The sequence below is a fragment of the Triturus cristatus genome, chromosome 3_1, assembly GCF_964204655.1.
Source record: "Triturus cristatus chromosome 3_1, aTriCri1.1, whole genome shotgun sequence".
Taxonomy (NCBI): Eukaryota; Metazoa; Chordata; class Amphibia; order Caudata; family Salamandridae; genus Triturus; species Triturus cristatus.
Window position 1 is genome coordinate 560,539,280 of NC_140583.1, and position 23,311 is coordinate 560,562,590.

At 42.1% G+C, this 23,311-nt stretch overlaps 1 protein-coding gene across 12 annotated transcripts in view; it reads right to left on the bottom strand.

Moving 5' to 3' along the window:
• AKAP13 (A-kinase anchoring protein 13) overlaps positions 1 to 23,311 on the bottom strand; it is a 1,236,163-nt gene that overhangs the window by 680,156 nt on the left and 532,696 nt on the right. For all 12 annotated transcript variants that reach the window (XM_085644487.1, XM_085644486.1, XM_085644483.1 and 9 more), the window contains exon 9: positions 5,939 to 6,009. In XM_085644487.1, the coding sequence (XP_085500613.1) occupies positions 5,939 to 6,009 (71 nt within the window). The remainder of the gene's footprint in view (positions 1 to 5,938; positions 6,010 to 23,311) is intronic.

A 23,311-nucleotide genomic window follows, 5' to 3' on the forward strand; every position in this document is an offset into this window, starting at 1 on the left:
AACTCTTCCCTGACTCTTCCCCCTCCGTCCCTTTACTCACCCAAAACCCCCTCCTACTGCTATGAACTCAAAGAAAACCTTCCCTCTTCTATACCTCCACTATTCCTTTTCAATCCGAAATAACAGACTAACTTGTCCACCACTCAAATTAATTTCATATTTCCCTATTCTAACTCCCCTCCATCCCCCTTTATTCATCTCAAACCCCTCATACGGATATAAACTCCAAAAGAAGAAAACACAAAAAAAAAACATTTCTAAACCATTCCCTCTTTTATCCGTTCACTATTCCTTTTCAATCCAAATAATATACTAACATGTCCACCACTCAAATTAATTGCATATTTCACTATACTAATTCCCACTAATCGTGTTTGGGTTCCGGAGTAGCGTGCTATTAACCGAAAAGCGCTTCAACACCTAATCAGGGGTAGCAAGCACTATATAAATACAAACCTTTTCCCTCATATATCCCTCCACTACCCTCCTCAATCCAAATAACAGACTTAACATATCCATCGCTCAAATTACGTTATATGTCACTATACTAATTCACCACTTATCCTTTATGGGTTCAGGAGTAGCGTGCTACTAGCCGAAAATGCGCTTCATTACCTTGTCTGGAGTAGTAAGTGCTATATATATGCCATTACAATACAATACAATTTAAATATGATAGAAAATAGGGCTACTGGGAGCCTTGCTATTGATGTTTTCCTTTGTTCCATAGCATGGCACTAATTAAAGGTCACTTACTCTGTATTTTTCCAATTGGAACGGGCATCTGCAAGCAGCTAACATACAGCTCTAAGTGATCCTCTTGCATGACATATAGGTCCCCAACCTAGATTATATATGCAGAGCCAAAGTAGCAAACAAAAACCCTTCTATGGAGACCTCCAAGAATAGGCCATTAAGGTCTGGAAGACTGCACCATTTGTGATGACTAGCGAGCGAAGGAAAGCCAAGAAAAAGAAACATTACATGAGATATCATGAATTAGAAGAAATCAAGAGTTTCAACTACTTGAGTATACTTTTCTCCCACAATGGTTCCTGGGGCCCCGAATTAGATATGGCAAATACCTGTGGGCGTAGTTCGCGTAGTAGCGCTACGCGAAGTGCACTTCCCACTACGCGTGCTACACGTGAACTGCGTAGTGGGGTAGGGAACTGCTGTTCGCAATGATTGCACAGTGCCGGATGCTTGTCCGCACTGTGCAATGATTGCAAACGGCATCTTGTACAGTGCAAGCAGTCGTTTTCTGCCACTCGAGTAGATTTTTACTCGAGCGGCAGCTTTCTCAACGCGGACTGGTAGTTTGTCATCGCAAGCAGTCGCGGGCATACGCGACCACTCGCAATGGGAAACCTGACCTCCCCGGGTCGAGAATCTTGCTGGGAGGTTTATTTTCCACACTCGTGATCAGCAACTTGATGTTGCTGATCGCGAACGAGGAAAAAGACTCGCCGGGATGTCATTTTGCTCGCTCGCGGTCGCCAACTTGACGTTGAGGATCGCGAGCGAGCAAAAAATGCCAACTGCTCTACGCGTTTTTGCACTGTACTACGTGCAATTGGCGTAGCGCGTAGTTGTGCAAACTACGCAAGCGTAGCGTAGTTTTCCGCCCAGGCCTAATGGCAAAGCATTTATCAGATCAGTCGAGGCACTGTTTAGATTTGCTGGGAAAATAGGTTAATAAACCTATATGAGAAATGGTGCAATTGTACAAGAGTAAATGTGTTCCAACTGCCTCCTATGGGACCACTGTATGGGGTACGGCAGAGAATGTAATATTACAATTATATGGAAATTCCTCTCTTTGCGGACTACTGTCTATACCCAGTTCTGTTCCCATATAAATCTAGCATTGGGAAATAAGTATCATATTTAGAAGATACCATTTATGTTAGTGCAATCACCAGTGGGTTTAACATCTGGAGCAAGGAAGGAACAATATTTACCAGGGAAATCATTAAAGACTGTCTTACACTGGAGTACTACTAGAAGATTTCATGGTTGATGTAGATAGACAAATTACTAAAAGAAATTGATGGCACATTAACAGTTTAGACTCCTGTCAGTATTTTGCAATTTTGAAAAAAAGAGTTGAGACAAATATTATTAGGGAAACGAGTCTGACAGAAAATGAAGAGAAAGGGGAAAAAATGGTGTTTCAAGGTATATGACAGGATCTATGCAAGAAGGCATACAAGGCTATTTAATAAAGGTAACAAATACTCAAGAGATTTTATCTGACAAGACTGCGGATGGGAATTTTACATCACTTAGCTGTCTTCCCTAAAAAGGAGGCATGGAAGAAAAATATTACTAAATGTCCTGGTGATGGGAAAGTCACCGAATCCACAGCACTTTCGATCCTGTTTTGCAGATGTTATGATATTAGGTCTCTGATATACCCCCTCTTTTTAACTGAGAAACTCATGTTTTATAAAGATACATTCAATTTTTTAATATAAACTTAAGCGTGATATCTGTCGAACTGTCTCTGCCTATATTTTTCAAGCTATGAAAAGTATGAGATCCCTGGCGTATCTAGATCATATGAATTATGAGAAATCCTAATGCCTTAAGGTCAGGAAAAGGATGCTTAATGTCAACACCAATGAATATAACTAACTGCTGAACATTTTCATATATGTTCTCTGCCGAACTGTCTTTGCCTATATTTATCAAGCTATGAACAGAAGGAAATCGCTTAAGCATCTAGATTATATAAATTATAAAAAATCTTAATGGCTTATGGTCAGGAATAGGATACCCGATGTCGACACCAATTAATATAACTGCAAAACATTTTACACATGCTCACTTGCACATTACCTTGCACATTTGCAAATTTGCACAATAGTAGGAACTTTGTTGATGTTCTGTATATACTTATTGGACATTAGTTATGAATACCGCCACCGATAGGATACTGTGCATAATCCAATGTGTTATATTTTATATCCCGCTATACTAAAAATAGTTTTTAATGTCATGTATGCATTCTTTATGTGTTACATACTTTCATGGATTCAAAAGAAATCCAAATAAAGTTTTATTTGATTTGACTGGGCTCAAGACCATAGGTCCATCTAACTTCCACCAGATTATCAAGAAACTGTTCAGTCCTGTTGTTTGGTCTACCACATCATATCCCAAGCCCCTTGTAATACAGAATTTGTCCTGTACAAAAGCCTGCCAATCCGGAAACTCCATCCCCTGAGACTGCAAAGAACTGTGAGGGGGTATTTATTAGGTTTGGAGTAGAGCGCCGCCTCGAAGTTCCCACCCGGAAGGAGCCACCTATCCATCCCATAGCCGGGGTCATCGCCACAACAGTATGTACCTTGATTGCTGCCCAGTAGTATTTCCAGATGTCAGGAAGTGCTAACCCCCATGAATATTCAATTTTAGGCAGCATTCCTGGAATTCAGGAACGAGTCCTGCCCTTCTAGACCTATTGTCTACCTTCTACGGTTCTGGGTGAGACACAAAAAACTACTAAGGAAGCCAATAGTTGGTTGGAGGCGGGGGAGGGAAGGGGGAAGTTTAATTACAGTTGAGTTATGTTGAAGCACATAAAAACGAAGAGAGCAATGAAGACTGAGAAACCTCCACAGGTGCGAGCTTAGGTCTAATCTCTGCATCTATTATTGTTGAAATGTCCACCACCTCGGCTGAGGTGGGTGAGTTGTATGATTGTTTCTGTATATGGTCTGCTGACTTGGAGGAACAAACTAATAAAGACATTTTATTTAAAAAGGAAGCCAATAGTTACGATAGTTTTGGGTGTATATGACGACCCAAAAGGAAAATGCACAGTTCACAAAAACAGGTGTGGTTAAATACTAGAAGGTGGTATGGTCCTGTAAAAGCAAGTTCCTTTTCAGACGAGAGAGGGAGAGGCAGGTGGACTTGAAAACAGTTAGAGAGAAAGTATTTACAAAATAAAGTTAGTAAACATTCACAAATGTGTAATCGAGTTGTAGGCCCAAGTCCTTATCTGGGCCCAAACAGCCAAACAGGAAATATGCACCAGAAAAAAAAAAAACCTTGACCGTTATTCCCTTCAGCTGGATACCCTAAGTGTATACATAGGAGGAGAGGTTAGGAAGAATTGATGGGTCAAATGTAGTGGAGGTGGACTCTGAACGTGGGTGGTGGGGAAAGGGATGAAAAAATAAAAAATAAACGTACATGCTTTGCTGTCGCCTCCGCCATATGCCTCTCCTCTGTCTTCTTGTCTGCTTCTCAGCTGCTGCCTGCAGCCTGCACAGGAAGCACCAAGGCTTCCAGACTCTGCCAGCCAATCACAACGCTCCCGGAGCAGCAAAGTGATTGGTCTAAGCCGCCTGTTTGGACGCTTAGGCAGTGCCTGGGGAGGCTGGGCATGTTCTCCACAGGGCAGTGCAACAAAGCCTAATGGAGAACATGCCAACTACACATGACTGTTGGGCCGGCAATAGACGGCCGGTCAAAGCGTCATGCACATGTGGGAGTGGGAGGGAAGGGCTGGGGGTATCGGGGGGGGGGGGGGGGTGCACTCCTGCTCCATTTGCGGCGAGCCAGCCTCACCCAGAGTCACAAAGGAAGAAATATAATAAATTCTTGTTATTATCATTTTATTTTTGTTTTCCACTGCTTAACGAGCAGTGTGGCGTTGTTCCTTTGCCTTAGCTGAGGAGCCACCACTGGTCAAAAGTAATGTGGGACCAACGGGTGTGTTTCGGTCGGGTGACTGTGGAGAAGCAAACAAGGCTAGTGTAATAATGAAGGATGTCTCGTAGACAGGCCGCTTAGAACAAGTTGTAGGTTTATTTGACAAGTAACAAAGTCCATATAAAGATCATAAGTAAGGCCTCAGATCTCCAGTGGAGCCCCACCAGGAGCAGCCTCCCTGCTGCTCAGCCCCATCTCTTCCAACTGTCAACTCCCCAGTCCCTCACACCCAACATTCTAAGTGACATCACTCATGGCTGAGCAGCAAGGGACAGAATAGTAATAAGGAAGATGCACACAACACAACAGGTTATAACAGCTAGCTTTTGCGTAGGTCAGAAACCTGATAGAAAAACCCAAGACAAAGTAGATGCAAAGCAGACAGGTACTCAAGAGCAAGACGGCAGCCCATGTGCAGTTCATTCTTAAATTAATTTAGTATAATGGACATTCCCAGAAGAGAGTCAGAGGAGATGTAAGTAAAATGCAATGCAATGCACAGTAGATCAACGCCAATAAAATAATACGGTTTTGGGCATTTATAAATATTCTTCTCCACATTTGTTACTCTTGTCAACACACGTTTACAACTGAATGGTTCAGTTTTGCTAGAAGAATGGAGATGCTCAAAAAAATATTCAATATTCACAATATGAATGGAGGAAAGGACTCAACAAAACGAACACTATTTACTGCAAAGGAAAAATGTACATCTAGTAAACAAAAACAATTCACATTTTAACTAACTCTCTTCACCCATTCAGTATGCCATGACTTGAAGTAAAGAAGAAATACTTAGGGTTAGAAAACCATATATAATAAAGCAGATACCATACATATTTGCAAGTAAACTACGGTACACCTACTTTACACATGCATTGAGATTACCAAAGGTATCAATACTTTAATAATGTTTTCCCGATCTTTTGGACTTCTCAAGGTAAGAAAACCAAGGACAAGAACTCGAAAAGGTTATACGGTGTGTGAAAAGAAGAGGTAAAGACTTGTGTATGAAGTAAGAAAACATTGGCAGGTCTTATTTGAAAGAGCAGGTCTGCGTTCAAGCCTATAATTATTTATTACAGCTACTGCTCTCATTCACCCTACTGTGCCGAAAACAAATACAACAATAACACACCTATTAAGTTCGCCAAAAGGATAACAAGGGATATAGTTATGAGCATACGAGTGAATACATATTTTAACTTACCAAATCTTCAGACAGCGAGTTTAATCTTTCAGCAAAATCTACTTCATCTTCACATTTCATATCCAGGCTTTCTATAACGGTAAAAGGAAATAACGTTGAAAATCGAAAAATTGTATGTTTTTATCAAGGTTCTCTTTTTGTCAGATCATTCCTTAATGATTTCACGATTACATTTCATACTAGGTGCATCCGAGCCTGCCTCACTCTCACCTTTGCTGCTGGTATGTTTACGTCTTCGCATTAAAGATCACATGATACTTAATTGCAGAAAGGAGCAGTCGGTCACCTTGGGGAACCATTCCCAGGTGTACTGGAGGCTCGTCCCACAAGATACTGTAGTTGACTCTGGGTAAAGGGACGTGCTTCTTATTCATGAAACAAAGGGTATCTTTCTACGACTGGTTTTACAGTAAAGGTTTCCTGATATATACTGTCTGCTTATCCACATAGTCAGAAATTGTACAAAGCAAGCTTCATATAATCTGCGATTTCAAAACCTCATTATTTTTTCCGGTATACTCTTAAACGCAATAGCTAGTCTTCTAATCACGACCTCTCTCCACAACGAACACACACGTACGTCAATACCATTCACAGGCAATTACATTTAACTGCACCACATATAAAGAAGAATGCAGAGACGAGACCGTAAATGACTAAACTAATCATTCATATCTGTAGCTTGGTAAATCCAAGAATATCTATAACTTTAGCCATATTGTGTTCTAATTCAGTTGCGTAATCACCTATGGAAGCAGCCCTATAAAATATTATTTTACACCTCAGGTGGAACATGAGTGGAAACTGCTTTAGAAATTTTTGAATATACAAGCAAACGAAGGAGTTCAAGGTTTTGATATTATTTCTAACTCAGCAAGTATTAAATGCTTGTGAAAAATTGCCAGACTTTGTGGATTATCATAACATTAAACCTACAATGGCATTAGATATAAATAAAAGGAGAAATACAAACGGTGTAAAACAATATACCTTTATGTAAAGAAAAATAATACAGTTAAGGATTTTTGCGATATCCACATAGATGAGTTAAGAGTTAATGTGGAGAGGGAAATCTGAGTAAAGGGTTTCTGATCACACATTACAACAACAAGGTTTGGTCTTTGTGCCTGTTCAATTGGAAGTGTATGCGTAGCCAATAGCTGGTATTGGGATGTCGTTCACATTAGGCTGTGGATGTGCTGTGAGTGTTGAGTCTATTCGCTCAAGCCAGACTAAATGGCTTTGGAAGGCCTACCACCTATCTTTTAAACATTTTTATCTCAGTCAGATGCCGAGATAAACAGTGATTGCTTATATACACTCAGAACCCCTCACACTGAACCATACCACACCCTGAGGGAATCACTGCTATACCAAGGCAAGGAATAATGGTCAGAACTGCAAAACAAAGACCACATACACGCCTGCAACCCCACTTACTTTTAATAAGTATGAGATAAGGGGGATGGCCTCAGGTGGTAGACTGATTAAGACCCAGAGGCAAAAGGCACAAAGTGAGATCTTGGTAGTGCAAATTAAAGTGTTTGCTAAGTACCAAGCAACTGCTATTACTCGTTGTCTTCCTCCGTGTATTTGGCATGAAGAAAGTCAGATTTCTTTGGCAAGGCGTTTCAATTACATAGCCTCCGAAAAGTAATAACAACCTAAATCAGAAAGTAGGATTCAGGATTTCCTTCCACCATTGCCACTGCTCACTGTGGCAAGTTGGCTAAAGAGAAAATGAAAGGTAGATTACAAAGGGCTAGGGATGGATAGAGCAAAGACACTAAGATTTAAAAAAAACTGTAGTCCTTCCAGACACACAGGGCCTATAACCTATTGCTTTCATTGTCTATAATGCAGTCAAGTTGGCATGAAACAGGTGAGTAGATCACAGCAGCAAAGAGAAAACTGTGGCATGAAGAAGAGGTACTGCCACCACTGATTCGAGCTCTCCTGTTCTAAATAGACTCAAGGTAGCACACAGACCTATTGCCGTTTTGAAATCAAAAAGCAGTATAGAGGTTTCATTGAGGCAGCAGGCAATCTATTAGCACAAAACTATGACCGAGGCCAATTACATTTCAAGAGGGATATAGGCATGAGGTAAAAGGCCTTCATTGAATAGGAAGAAGAATTAAGAGTGTGCAGAAATAACATTAACAGGTTACTGGAGGAAAGGAAGCATTGCCTATGAAGCCTACTAGCTTTGGCAGTTGATTTTAGCCAGAAAGCACAGCATCCCTGATGCTTAGAAGCATGGCTAAAGAGTTATAAAAAAAGAAAACAGCCATTGAGGCGGGTGATCGAGCCACTTTGCAGGCATGCGCAGCACGAATGGGTGATGACGTGGGTGCTTTTCTTTTTCTGAAAGCAAAAGAAAATTAAACACACAAAAGCGTTTCATTTTTTAAAAGCAGCAGGAGGGTGGAAACAATACAAGCGACAGAAGCACCACGGGAGAGTGTGGAGGGATGGTGCCATCAAGCAACATAAGCAGAGCAGGATGAGGGTGGAAGCAACCGGAGGGTTGGGGAAGCAACATGGAGGGCGTGGTTGGAGGAAGAGTAACGGAAGTGAGAAAAGAAGAGCGCAAATGGGGAGTAGCAAACAGGCGAGCACAACATGGAGAGAGTGTGGAGAAGCAGGCGTTCGACTGATAAACACAGAATGCAGACCGAGAGAAGTACACAGAGACCACTCAAAAACACATGTACTCTTAAGGTGTGCTTACCAAAAAAGAAAAAAAATATTTCTTGAAATGCAAGCAATGGAAGCCTCAAAGGTAACCAATCAATAGAGATTGAAAGAGCTAATGCCCCATGGCAGGAAACACACAAGATTGACAAGCTGCGATACGAATGAGAAGCAGACAAATGACAGTGACAAGGAAAGCATACCATATGGTGAGCAAACTGGGGGCTCCAAGCCACTGGATGTTCTTAATGAATCAAAATACGCCTAACAACAGACGGTACATGCACTATCTAGTAGGCCTTAGTCTAAAAAGAAGCAACATCTACATTTGCTTCGAGCTGTGTATATTCCCCTATGGAAAGGGGCCAGTGTTAATTACAATATTATGTGCATGACATTTTTTCAAGAATTTGAAACGTTTGCTTGCTTATTTACTCGTTTGTTCTGAATTAGAGCTCTGACTACCTGTTCATTTAGGCATTAAAGACCGATCTTTTAGAGGTCTGAATTGTTCCTGCTGAGCTTAACAGTGTGAGTGAGCTAAGATATGAATCAGTGTATTTTAGGTCTGCACCAATGTGATATGCTCTTTAGATCTTACTTTCACCACAAACCAGATAAAAATGTTTCATGTGGATGTTACTACTCAAGAGTGGTTACTGGTCCCCATTCCCTGACCCATAAGCGGTTTGATAGTCGAGACTGGTTTAACCATCAATTTGTAAGGGGTATTCAGTCTGATGTGAAGCCTTTTTTTACATATACATTTAGGACAGTACAGACTTAATATGTCATAACTTTTTTCTACATATGAAAGGAGGATCAAATGTGTTCATTTTTTCTCACACTCCTGGGGTGTGCAAAGAAACAGAGATTGTGATTTATCCTACGGCGGCCTGAACAAAGACAAAAGTGCTGTGCAAGTGAGTGTGTTTATGAAAACAAAATTGCATGAAGAACATTTTGCTGTGCTAAGTTCACCATCTTCCCACCTATAAGAAACTGGCAAAGAGGGAAAAAACATTGGCTTTGGAATGTCTAGGCTGTTGTTGAGTGTTCCATATAAAGGAACTGCTCTCCACCTAAAACTTGGGAATTACCCATGATTCCCGGGTTCTTTTTTTAGATTACAGCTGTACAGCATGGCTAAAAACATCAGCAAAGCCAATAGGCCTAACAGGCGGGACCTACTGGCTTTGCCAATGCTCGTTATATCAATAGAACATGGAATGCCTTTCAGCCTTACAACCTGAAACTTTATGAAAGACTGGCTATACCCAATTGCCTTTAACTGAGACCACAGTTACTTGGCACAGAAAATGCACCAGTGGCATACATATTGAACTTCACTAGTGGGATGTGATGTGCATTTACAAAATCCACATGTGACTGCAAAAAGATAACTATAGGCCCATTATTAAACCCTGACTGGCCACATCCTAAAGCACAGCAGCAGCACTTATCAACGGGGAACATTCGGGTAAGTAGAATAACCTACTTTTTAATTGCAACACATTCTAAAATTACCTGCGTCCAAGGATCACAATGCAAGACTCAACAATCTTAAGATTGCATTCAAGAAGAGAAACTTACAGATAAAATGGGACAGAGAAGAAAATGCCTTCACAAAAATGCTCCATGCTATTTAACCGCGAAATGAAAGAGCATTCTGTGCTCTGGTGGGCTATGGTTAAAGCTCGTTACCTGTTTAACTCTAAGGATAAGTGGGAAACTCCTATAAAGTCCCTGAACAAATCAGTTTTCATCTGTTCATCTGAACTACTAAGAGATTTCGTAACATATCCTGATATTAATAAAGAGGAAATAACAAAATTATTAACAAGCTCACGCTCGTCCAAAGCAGCTTGTCCAAGCAGCATACCGATAGATCTGGTCAAGTTTGACATCACCTTTTGGAGTACACTTTTGTAATCAAGTTCAGGAAAGTTCCTTTCTCTTGGAAAGGCGAGATAGCGCATCCAATTTACAAAAGGGGCCCATAGCAAGATCCAACCAGTTTCAGATTACAGCACACTTAGATTTTGAAGGGAAGCTGTTGGCAAAGCGCCTACTAAACAAACTAAGCAATTGGACAGAATAGAAATCATTAATACCCTTAACCCAAACAGGATTCTGCACCGGTTTTTCAACTGTTGACAACATCACAACACTGACTCGACTAGCAAAAAAAAGCACTTGTACAGAAAACAACATTATATGCCTTTTCGTGGACTATTCCACGGCTTTCGAGAAAGTGAACTGGCTCATAAAGTGGTAAATTAATCCATATTTTCTGAATTCTATCATCAAATTGCGTACTGATACATGATTACAGGTAAAGCTAGCTACCCACAATACCCTGACTTCTAAATTCCGCACGAGAACGGCCTCAAACAAGGCCGTATTTTGCCCCCTTAATATTTTCCATGTATATCGCCGAGTCACTGAAGTCAGAACAGGGTATTGCTTCCAAGTTGGGAGGAACAAAAATAACATATTTGGGCTACGGTGATGACTTGGTGATCTTGTCACAAACGCAAAAAGGCCAACAACATCAACTAAATAAGTATAACTTGTAGAGAGGATTAACTGAAAATCTGTCTAAAACTAAAGTAATGACCTTTGGGAAGAAAACTAAATGCGTGGGGTGGGTCCTAGTAGATATTACAATCGAAATGGTTAAACAATATGACTATCTCAGAGTGATATTTGACAGCAAGATTTCATGGTCGAACCATCTAGCCATTAGAAAGCTTAAGTCAACGATGATCACAAAATCAGTGTTAAGATTTGCAAATCTGTTCAGTGGGAAAGCAATTCGGCCATCATTGAAAGTGCTAAACATTAAACTAATCCCATATTTGCTATATGCATCTCCCGCTTTTAACCACAACACCATTTCCAGTCTTGATAAAATTGATAGAGAGTCATGATGTTTTGAAAATTGTAGGGGTGCATCATAATCGTGGATAGTCCGCACCCGCATATAATCAAGTGTTGTACTAAACTGATCATTAGAATTGTAGAAATAATAATGAAATGTGCGATTATAATGATAATGATAGAAAATTAATTTGTATCACTTGAGAAAGTAGTCATTCAAATGTGATTATATAGCGTTGTTGCTCATTGCAAACGTCTAATGAATTAGCTTGTGTATAATGTAATGCATTAGATTTAAACGTGCATCATATTAGAGTCTGCATATATAGAAATTATTAATTGTGCCTTATAGTGATGAAGTGTAGGATTATTAATGCAACGTTTATTATTGCGTGAAGTTTCGATGTATAGAGGCCTAAATGAATGTTCACGTTTTGCTATGCAAGCCCTATTCGCATTTCTTATGTTAGCTGAATTGTGCAGGTCGAAGTATACTTTCCTTGGGAAGGCTTTCATTTGGAGGTGGTCAGCGAATTTTATGTGCGTGGAAGGATTTCCTGTTCACATGCTTCTATTGCAGGTGCAAGGACATCGTCTTCGTTAGTTAGACAGATGCCTTTTGTTTTAGGAGTAAGGTACAGAGGAGAGCTGAAACACTATCCTGGAATGCTGATAATTGGATGGAGGCTGGGACCCAAGGACGTATCAACCGTTGCTGGACAGAGTACAAGTTTTGGTGGAAATGTACCTACGAGAGGTGCTTGGCCAGAGGAGGTGTTGCGGAGGCGTATCCTCCTTGTTGTGCATTTTGTATTAGGGAAAGTGCCCCGAGGGATAAGTGTCAGATGAGAGCAGATGGAGCAGAGAGCCGTTAGAGGGAAGAAGGAAGCGATAGATACTGAGGAAGGAGACTTAGAGCGAATTTGTAGCTTTGGCGATTGACCCTTTCAACGTGAGTGTACTTCTTAGGAAGTCTTCACGTGCTGACATCTTTTTCATTGATCCTGCCTGAGAGATGGTAATTAGAGATGTCACCTTAGTGATAGAGTAGGGACAGATTAACAGATTTCTTTGTAGGTATCCATGAAGACTGACTCAGACGTTGGAGTAGTTATCTTCTGTTTAATATTTTTAGAGTTCCTTATTCTTTTTATGCTTCATAGAATTTGATTACTACGTAGGATGAATGTTGTATTAGTGCCCATGTATTTCTTTAACCTCATCATGAGGTGCTTGTATGTTCAATTATTTTTAGCTTTGTAATAAATGCCCTAAAACTTAATTCGGAGTTAGTGATTCTTCAGGATTGGAATTGATTGGTTTAATCAGAATGAATTGGTTTTCTCCCCTTTACACTTCACAGCAGGTAAAAAGGTTCAGTTGGCCGAGGATTCTTAGTGATATGATAAGATGAGAATCCGGCGTTATCAGTTGGTAGCAGAGTAGGATGGTTATCTCTGTAGTAAGGGGAGAAGTAGAGAAGGGAAGATATTGATCCTATAGAGCCCAAGTGATGGTGATCCAGTGGATCGTGAGCGGAGGACGACAGCGTTGATGGAAGCCAGAGGAGAGTAACGGTGCAGCGGAAGCAGCAGTTCGTGGGAGAGTGAGTATGAACAGGGATGTATGCCTGTTAGATTGCGGTGTGGTGTTGATTGTTTGAGGTCTTGAGGATTTGGTGTGAGAGTGGAGTGATTGTGGTTTCGGACTGTGAGCGCGCACGGTCCATGAGATTTGATTTTGATATCCCGGGTAAGAGATTGTGGTGTAGAAGACACCCAGAGTTTAAATTGTCTGATCAGTGATTGTGGGAGTCATGAGACGTTGTTGACTGACCCACCGGTGATAGCGAAACATGTGTGTGAGTGCGTGAGTAACCAACGCAGGTCGTGGGTTGGTGTATGAGAAACATCGAGCGTTTGGTTCCTATGGATTAAGTACATGACTGTCCGGCCGTTCGTGGGCAGATAGTCTGAGGCAGTTGACCGGTCATTTTGTGGACAGACAATTGCTGGAGTTGAGGTCGACAACTGTATAAGACTGCCTGGTCGTTAGTGGACAGGCAGTCAGAGAAGTGACTGTTCGGTCATCTGGAGGACAAACAGTTATTTCATTGTATGAAAGATGCGTGCGAGACGAATTGTAAAGGAGGGGAACTGCTGCATGGGGAGGAAGAGTGACGTCAGAGGGTGCCACGCTGCAATAGGTCGGTTGGTGTAAAGCCGCATTGGTATTGGTGGATTGACATCAGGAAGCAAAACTAACTCAGTGTGTAAAAGAAGTTGATTTAAGATGAATTCACCATGAAATGCGTTAAAGTTTTTACGAGACATGTGTAGAGGAGATGAAAGGGTGGTTACTCAGAGGGAAGGGGTGGGGGGGAAGTGGGGCGGAGGGGGGGAGAGGAGTAGCTGCGCCTGAGGATACCCCAGCCCATTTCATGGCTTCGAATGTGGGATTACATACTATAATTTGGCTTCAGAATTGGCATAAAATGACTGAAAAAGAGGGAGAATTGGCTTTTCCGCGTTATGGTACTTTCCAATTGGAAGCGTTGTATCAGTTGAAATCAGTGATGTCTTCATTGCGACCTCTGCCCAGACCAACTCAGTTCGAGGCGCTACAAGCATGGATTAGAGCAGCACGACAGGAATCGAGATCGAAGTCAGGAAAAGGTGAAAAAGTCAATTAGGGCATTTCAAGACGCGCAATGGGACGCACTGGAGAAAAGATGGAGGGTGGAAACTATTGAGGGGGATAGGCTATTCCCGGTGAAGGTGTGAGACACCCAGTAGAAGAGTACCGAGGAAGACGATAGCGACACAGATGACAGCCTGTTAGAGAGGTTATTGTCAGAGAGACCACCCCCATATAACCAAGACTCAGAGGAGGGAAAGTCAATACCGACAGAGGATTGGAGAATCGCAGGCCCAACCTAATGCGAGAGTGGTTGGGAAAATCTCAACAGGAACAGAAGGGATGAGGACACAGACACTAGCAAGTGCTGAGGCTAACGGAGTTGCAAGGTTAGCGGATGATTTTACAGTGCTGGTTACCATTGGGCCCATAGTGTCAGTATATGATCCGGATCAGGCGAGGAATGGGAGTCTGGTGCCGTCAGCAGTAGAAGAAGGGATTAGCTCTGGAGGGAATGGCACGGTGAGCGGAATAGCTCACCTTCCGAGACCCATGGAATCGAATATGCCATTACCAGCCACTGAAGACTCCTCTAGAGGACAGGTGGATGTGACACGGGCGAGACCAAAGTCCTTGGCCGAATCAAGATCAGATCTAAGAATGTGGGAACCACCAGTAAGAAACCAGTGTGACAGGATGGCAGGAGATTGGGATCGTGAGGACTCAGGTCGACCAGTCCTTAGGAATGTAGTAGAAAAGAACCAATGTGGAGATCAGAGCAGTGATAACAATGAGTCGAGTGGCGCATCTAGTCGAGGGACCCTGAAAGACACCATAAGAGCAAAGATGCTGGATGTGAGAATGAGAGCTGAAGTAGATGAGATAGTTAGTGGGAACCTGCCTTTGAAAAGAGTGGAACTTTACGAACCAGACAAGTTACTGTTTGTAGCGAAGGATGTAACTCGTAAAGCAAGGTCAGCCCATGAAAAACTGACAGAGCTGGCAAAAAGGTATGAGGTAGATCTGTCCAAAACAAAGATGTTACAGGGAAGTCACAGGTTGCAGTGCAGTGATCAGGAATTGGAAGAGAAGAGAGTCATAGGGTTGAAGACTCATATTCGAGAACTGATTATAGGGATACGCACATGGAGCATGCTTGATAAGTGGGAGGAAAGGTGGTCCAAAAATAAAAGCACTAAAAAGAACGTAGGAGAGATGCCACCTCCAGGAGGAGGAATGATAGGAGTGGAGAATTACCCTTTACGAGAAGTACAGAATGGAGGGTACGTGCACGTGCCTTGGAGGAGAGGTGATTTGGCAGCATTTACCAATGACTTCCCTCGGCTGAGGGAAAAGCCCGTCGAATGGTACAAGCAGGTCGATCGGTTTGTCAAAATTTCGAAGGTGCTGTGGGTTGACCTGAATACATTGTTTGACATTTTAGTACCGAGCGATTTGTGGGCAGCTTGTAAAGGTGCAGTTGATTGGCCAACTTCTGAACTAGACAGGGATTCTGTTACAAATGGTCCTTCACCTATCATTATGAAAAAGTTTGAACAGGTAATTACATGGCTGAAATCCAAAATCTCGCCACAAGATATTGATTTGGTTAAGATAGATCAAGCCATTCAGGAACCAAAATAATCCATCCATGAATACTACGAAAGGCTCATACAAGCCTTCAAGCAGTATAGTGGGCTAGATACCATAGACCCCAAAGACATGGGACAGTTTGTTTCCAAGTTCGTTTTGGGTCTCAGACCAGAAGTTAGCTTCATGATTCAGTAACACGATCTGCTGACAGAACAAGTCAGGGGATGAAATACTGCGGTATGCCAGGTACTGCAGCAATGAGATAGATTTGAAACACAAGAAACTTAAGCATAAGCTGATGCTAGTCCAAATGCAAACCGCTGACCGGGAACTCCAGACGCAGTCAAATGGAGGGACACTAGGGAGAAGACAGGGAAACAGTCAAGGAAGGAATCAGAGTGCGCAGGGTCAAGGGAAAGGGAACCCTGTAGATCCCAAGACAGGGACGGGTGCGGCAACATTGAAAAAGACCACGGCATGTCACCTTTGTCACAAGATCGGGCATTGGAAGCGCGAGTGTAGATTGAATCCAGCAAATCAGGTGCAACATGAGCCAGAAATAGTGCAGGTACCTGAAGCTGTCAATACACTAACAAGACCTAGATCCATGCAAGGGGGGACGATGGTCCCGCAGGTGCAAGTCCCTCAACCTCCGAGAATTCCACAGGGGAATTGAACGTACCAACAGATGCCCCTTTTTGAGAATTTTGATGAGTACAGCTCAGACCCGTTGAAATGACGGTGCCTGAGAGGGGAGGATGACTGCACTCTTGGGGCAGTCTTGGAGGTAGACCAGAGGGGACCGTTTATAGAGGCGGATGTTGACGGTCATCCTACCACCTTTTTGGTTGACACTGGTGCTACCCATTCTACTGTAAGATCTGCAGTAGTTCCCAACCTACCCCTCTCGGGACAATCAATCCAAGTTGTAGGTGTGGCAAATAAGAAACTGACTAACCCATTGACTGAGCCGATTCCGGTGAGGATAGGAACCTTTCGAGATCGACACCAGTTTGTGGTGTGTGACTCGAGTCTAGTCTGCTTGTTAGGACAATATCTTTTGTGCAAGTTGAATTGCACCATCTACTGCACACCCAAGGAAGTAGAAGTACAGACGAAAGATGATGATGCCACCTTTAAGGTCGCAAATCAGCATTTGTGCATAGAGATGTATCCTGTGCTGACAGTGGAAGAGCTTCCACTTGACTTGAGAGACTATGTTTCAGTGTTGAGCCAGTTAAGATCCAGATTAAGCAGAATGCTGAGTTTCCGAGAACGCCCCAGTATAATCTGTCACCGGAGACGATCACAGAGATCAAACCTGTGATTGAGTCTATGATCAAGCAGGGAATCCTGAAGAGAGATAATGGGCAGTCCATGCAACTCACCCATTATGGGATTACAGAAACCAAGTGGAAAATTCAGAATCGTGCAAGAGCTGCGAAAGGTCAACACAATTGTTGTTCCATGTTGTCCAGTGGTGCCGAATCCATCAGTGATACTGTTCCAAATTCCATGCCAAGACATGTGGTTTACCGTGATTGACTTGTGTCAAGCATTCTTTTCGATACCTCTCCACGAGGCAAGCCAGTTTTTGTTTGCCTTCCGGCTGGAAGACTGTGTGTTAACGTGGTGTCGTATCCCATAAGGGTATACAGAGAGTCCATTGATCTTTAATCGAATCTTAAAAAAGAATCTGGAGAGTTTTGTGTTGCCGCAGAACTTAGTTCTCATACAATACATTGATGATCTTATTGCGTCGGAATAAGATTTAAAAGGGTAGGGGTCATCCTTAATCTTGTGTAGGAAATTATAGTGGGAACAGATCACCTAGCGTTTCACCAATACATTAATACCCAAGAATCGTCAGGCCTCGAGTCCATTTCGGAATGAAGGGATGGACCTCTATAATCCGATGGAAGAAAACAAAAAGAGAAAAGTGAAGCGATAAACAAACTTATGTGGTTGTCTCTAACAGTATTTTCACTGCAGAATGCAAAAATAGGATGAAAAAATAATGTAGGACCGTATATTTTTAATTTTAAAAAGTCTATTATATCAGATGTTGAGAACTGGGGAGAAGAAATGGCCCAGCTATTAGTTTCAACATCTTTTCACACAAAAGTTGTACAGATTACTCACTGCCAGGTGGAAGGTAGGTTATAAAGAGAATGGGCTAGGGAAGTTTTAACTAAATCCAGAGTTAATAGCATATCATATAACAAATACTCAGCCCTTGCAAATAGGAAGAATCAGGCTGTCCCATTTCTACAAGAACTAGCTTACAACAAGAAAAGCAAATAAAGAAGTTATTATAGAAATACCATAATCTCTTTTGAGGAAAACCTAGGAGAACAAATTAAATTTAACATGGGATTAATATTGGCAAGAGACAAGTGGTTAAATTATGACCATATCCGATACCTGAGGCTGGGCGGGAGACTGTAGAAAAAAAAAGGTCAAGGCGAAGCTGAAGGATAATGTAATCAAACCTCCTAAGAATGCCTGGTGCTCTACGGTAATACTTATACCCAAGAGCTACGGAAGTATTGGATTTTATATAGATTCCAGAAAACTGAACAAAATTTGACAAGTACCCCATGCCAAGAACTGGCCAGTTAGTGGAAAGACTAGGAGACACCTAATTTATGTCAACTATTGATTTAACAAAAGGATATTGTCAGACCCTGTTGTCAGTAGACGCTAAGGAGAAAACCGCATTTACAACCCCTTCTGATTTATATCACTTTAAAGTCTTCCCATTTGGATTACATGGGGCAACAACATCTTCTAAAGATTAATAGATACGAATGTTAAACCTCATCATAAATACACAGCAGCTTATCTGGATGACAGTAATATTCGGCCAGAGTTGGAAAGTGAACGTTCTTCATTTAGGCAAGGTCTTAGGCGCCCTTACACATTTCAGGATTAAAAGCCGATCCCAGAAAAAGTAATTAGGATCAAATATCTAAGCTATTCCATACAAGCAGGTACAATTAGACAACAGGAGGATAAAATAGAAATTTATCAAGAATAGTCACAGAGCAACTACAAAAAAAGAAGCAAGATCCTTTTTGGGGCTTGTGGGATAATATAGAGAGTTTACACGTCAATGTTATGAGAAAGCTAGCCCTCTTACAGATCTACTAAGAAATGAACCCACTAAAATGAAGAATTGGAGTGACAGTCAAACCCATAGCTTTGAGCAGTTGAAAAATGTTTTATATAAAGATCATGTCTTAGCTTGTCCAGACTACAGTAAAAATCTTGCATTTCAGACTAACGTTTCCAGACATGGTCTAGGAGAAGATTTGTCACAACCTGATCAGACCGGAAAACTTAGGCAAATACTCTAGAGCAGCCGAAAATTGTTCTGAAAGGAAATTCATTATTTGGCCATAGAGAAAGAGTGTTTAGCCATCAAATGGGCAAAGGAGGCTTTACAGTACTATCTACCGGGCCAAACCTTTTATTATTAACGGACCATGCTCCCTTGGTGTGGTGTGGTTGGCTCAACCTAAAGACATGAATCAAAGGATTTTAAGTTGGATTTTCACATTACAACCCTTCTAGTTTCAGATGCAACAGCGGGCACAGAAACTGTGGATTATTTGTCCAGACCCGATCGGCCATTCCAGGAGAGGAGGTCATGTAACAGGGAGCAAGATAGCAGAGTTTCCAAAATAGCCGCTAAGGAAAACCCAGAGCTACAGGTGGTGAGCATGCTAGTTGTTGGACAGGAAGTAGGCAAGCAGAAGATGAAGGGGAAAGGAGCTAATAAAGTTGACAGGAAAGAATGAGGTCATTCTGAGCAGCAAGAGGAGGGAGTTCAACTAAAAGGCGTCAAGGAAGGAGAGGAGAACAAGTCCAGAGCAGGGAACCACAAAGGAGAGGCCGGTTGGTTACCTTGGGAGATGAGAATTGGGCTCAGAATAAGGCACAGCTGTAGGAAACAGGATAAGTGACACAGTGGTTCCAGGGCTTGATATCCTGAGGCCCAGCGACTGGAGGGAAGTGCTGAGGTCCCGGACGTCCCTACCCAGATGTAGGGTCATGGCCTCAGGCAATAAAGGTCATTTCACTAAGTCTCGGTACAGATTTTTGGTTTATTACAATATGAAGCACAACTAATTAGGCTCTGCTGACTCATATCTAAAATAATACTTTTCAATAGCTGGGGTCGTTTAGCTAAAATAAAGCTGTGCTGAGTTGACAGTCACTGGTCTGAACAACGAACGCCCTGATACCCAATGCCTGAAAGTGCAAGGAGGTGTGGTTAATAGGAGGTAGTGCTTGAGAGTACCGCTCAAACTTCAGAGAGCATGCTTCTTGGAGTTTGCTTCTGTGTTGAGTGCCACCAACCCACCAAAGGTCACTGGAATGATGCTTCAACACATAACATACAGGCAGGAGAAGTAACCAGTGCTGCTGTAAGGACTTGTGCAAAAGAAACAATTGATGGACGAAATACTGGACAATGCAAAAATGTACCCCCAGTCACAAGGATCTGGGTTTAATCCATCATTCTTTTGCTCACCACACCACCCCAGTTTGGACCCAGACATATACAAATTAGTCTTGACCCTGTTCCTTGTGGGAACAGTCCAGGCCGAACTGCAAAGCCAGGTCCTCCCTGGACTAGAAACAAGCATCCTGGGACTGGTTTCAGGGCATCACCCTTCCTCTGCCAGGCTAGCTTGAATCCAGTGGTGTAGTGATCACGGGACCCACATCTGGGGATACCCTTCCCACTTAGGGAGACATATGGAAAATAAACAACTAATTTATGGAATGCTGGACAATGCAAACATTCACCCCCAGTTACAAGGATCTGGGTTTAATCCATCATTCTTTTGGTCACCACACCACCCCAGTTTGGACCCAGCCATATGCAAATCAGTCCTGACCCTGTTCCTTGTGGGAACATTCCAGTCGAACTGCCAAGGCAGGTCCTCCCTGGACCGGAAACAAGCATCCTGGGACCGGTTTCAGGGCATCATCCTTCATCAGCCTTTGTTCTGCATTCTGTCCATCAATTGTTGTTTTTTCATTTGTCACCCAAAGTGGGACGGGTATGCCCAGACGTGTGTCCCGTTCTCTCCATGCCACTGGAGTCAAGCTATCCTGGCTGACGAGGGGTGAAACGCCGAAACCGGTCCTAGGATGCTTGTTTCCAGTCCTGGGAGGACCTGGCCTGGCAGTTCGGGCTGGATTGTTCCCACTGGGCACAGGGTCAAGACAGATTTGCATATGGCAGGGTTGAAACTAGAATGGCATGGTGAGCAAAAAAACGATGGATTTAGGCCCAGATCTGTGTACTGGGGTGAATGTATGACCTTATTCTGCATTCTGTCCATCAATTGTTGATTTTGCTGTAAGGACTTGCAGCTTTCTGAATAAGAATGAACATCCCAGTACCAGAGATGACTAGTGCAGAACACTGAATTTGGCTATTGTGACTCAGTTTACTTGGATTATGCAGTATTAGTGTAACTTGGCTGGTGGGCAATTCGTAACCAGACATAAGCCTGTAGCCCTAACTTTTTCCTGCACAACAGTCATACGCAGGGTTACACATCTACATTGGCGAACGCCTCACAGTCCAACCAGCAGTAACCTGACCTGACCAGACCACCAGGAGGTCATTGGACTGACAGGGGAGTTACTGGGGAGGAGGGGGTTTTCCGCATTAAACACCCCCTAAAGGTACGCCCCTGAATGTCAGTATATTTATATTTAATATTTGATGCACTGCACCGTTTAGCTTGCTGTGCAGGGTTCAACAAGCATATAAGTGTACATGTACATACCATAAATATGATTGGGATGCACAAAGAAAGTGGAAGAACAGGCATGGGCTAGTCCAATACATTTGGCTTTTGCATAATGCATGCAAATGTACACAGTATACAAGTACATATAGCCAAGGAGGAACATAATGACACATCCCTTTCCAAAATGTCGAACAAACACACAGACATTAATGCAAACAGACTGGTACACTGACAGAACAGCCCTACATAGCCATGATCGACAGGGCACCAAGCTGATGTACAAAGCAGTACAGCACAAAGTGAAATGCAGCACGGGACACGATTAGTTCCCCCTGGAAACCAGGTTGATGTGTACTTGGGAAGCAACAAGGATGTACATCAAAAAAGAGCTGGGTGGCTGGTCTCAGGAAGCACAGAGGCATGTGCCTTGGGCTCAATGAATAATGTGCTACAGGAAAGCATTAATGTACGTGCAATTTTTGGAGCACTCTGTCAGGGGGCAAGGTGGAGACTGGATCTTGTGCATCACTAATCAGGTGCAGTAGGGCTATATGCTTCATGAGGCTGCAGAGTCATGTTTAGTTAATGGAATATGTCAATATGCACCCTTTCATTTGAGACATCTTCACCCAACAGAATGTTTTCTGACCAGTAGCATTTTGAATGCTGAGATTTTAAGGCATAAAGCTACAATTGTAAAAGCAAAAACTACAAGTCACATAATGCAGAGTTCTACTTGATAACAAGGCAGAACTGTCTGAAGGTGTCACACATTATACATTATTACATGGACCATTTGGAAGTTACAAACTAGGACTACGGATAGAGAGCTTACAAATGCATAAATATCCTCTGTATGACATTAAAAGAGTAAGAACATGAAATCATGTTCAAACAGATATGTTGAGATTTACATTTATTTGCTGGTTTGGTGTGTTTTCAGTTTGTTCAGTTTCCAACAATGCGAACAACTTCATTTACCATGCCCCTTTGAAATCTTTTGCTACAGACAGAAACTGTGCGATATAAAAGAATCACTTCAATTTACCTTGAGCTAAAGGAGGCTCAGTAAATTAACTTTGTTGCAGGTTATACCCTGCCTGACTGAAATGATTTCTGTGAAGACCGTTTTTCTTTCCTACCAGCAAGCACCAAACCAAGGAAAACAAACAAATGGCATAACAGAACAGAATGAAGAAGGAAAAAGCATTCCTTAGTAAGACACCAGCTCAACAATATTTCCACCTCTCACACTACAGATCCCATCTCCATTACACTTTAGCTGTATGCTCAGATCAGTGTTCTGTCAAAACAAAACTCTTGCTGTGCAAGTCCAAGAAACAGAACGTATAGCCTAAAACATAATAGACCAATTACAGTAATATTTATTACAAAACGTTCAAAGCTATAGCGTTGAAGTCATTATGTTATCAGGAGAGTTATCACCAAAGAGGAGATACATTCTTTCTTCCTTTTTATTTGTAAGAAAAATAACCTCAAGGTTTTTTCACTCTTCAACCCTATTGCTGTGTCTACAAATAACATGACTCCAAATAGCTAATAGTAGCAGTGGAAACATTCAGATTTGGAACAATTATTACTGGCAATCAACTTGTGCATTACAAACGCTACTGACTTCCTCTTTGTGACCTCCTGATGTACCAAGCAGTAACGTAATCACACTACATTTTAAATGGACTAACGCAGATGAGATGAACCTCAGGCATAACATTTTCCACAAAAGGCTACAAAGAGCACAAAGCTAACAGACACAAACATCCTGAGA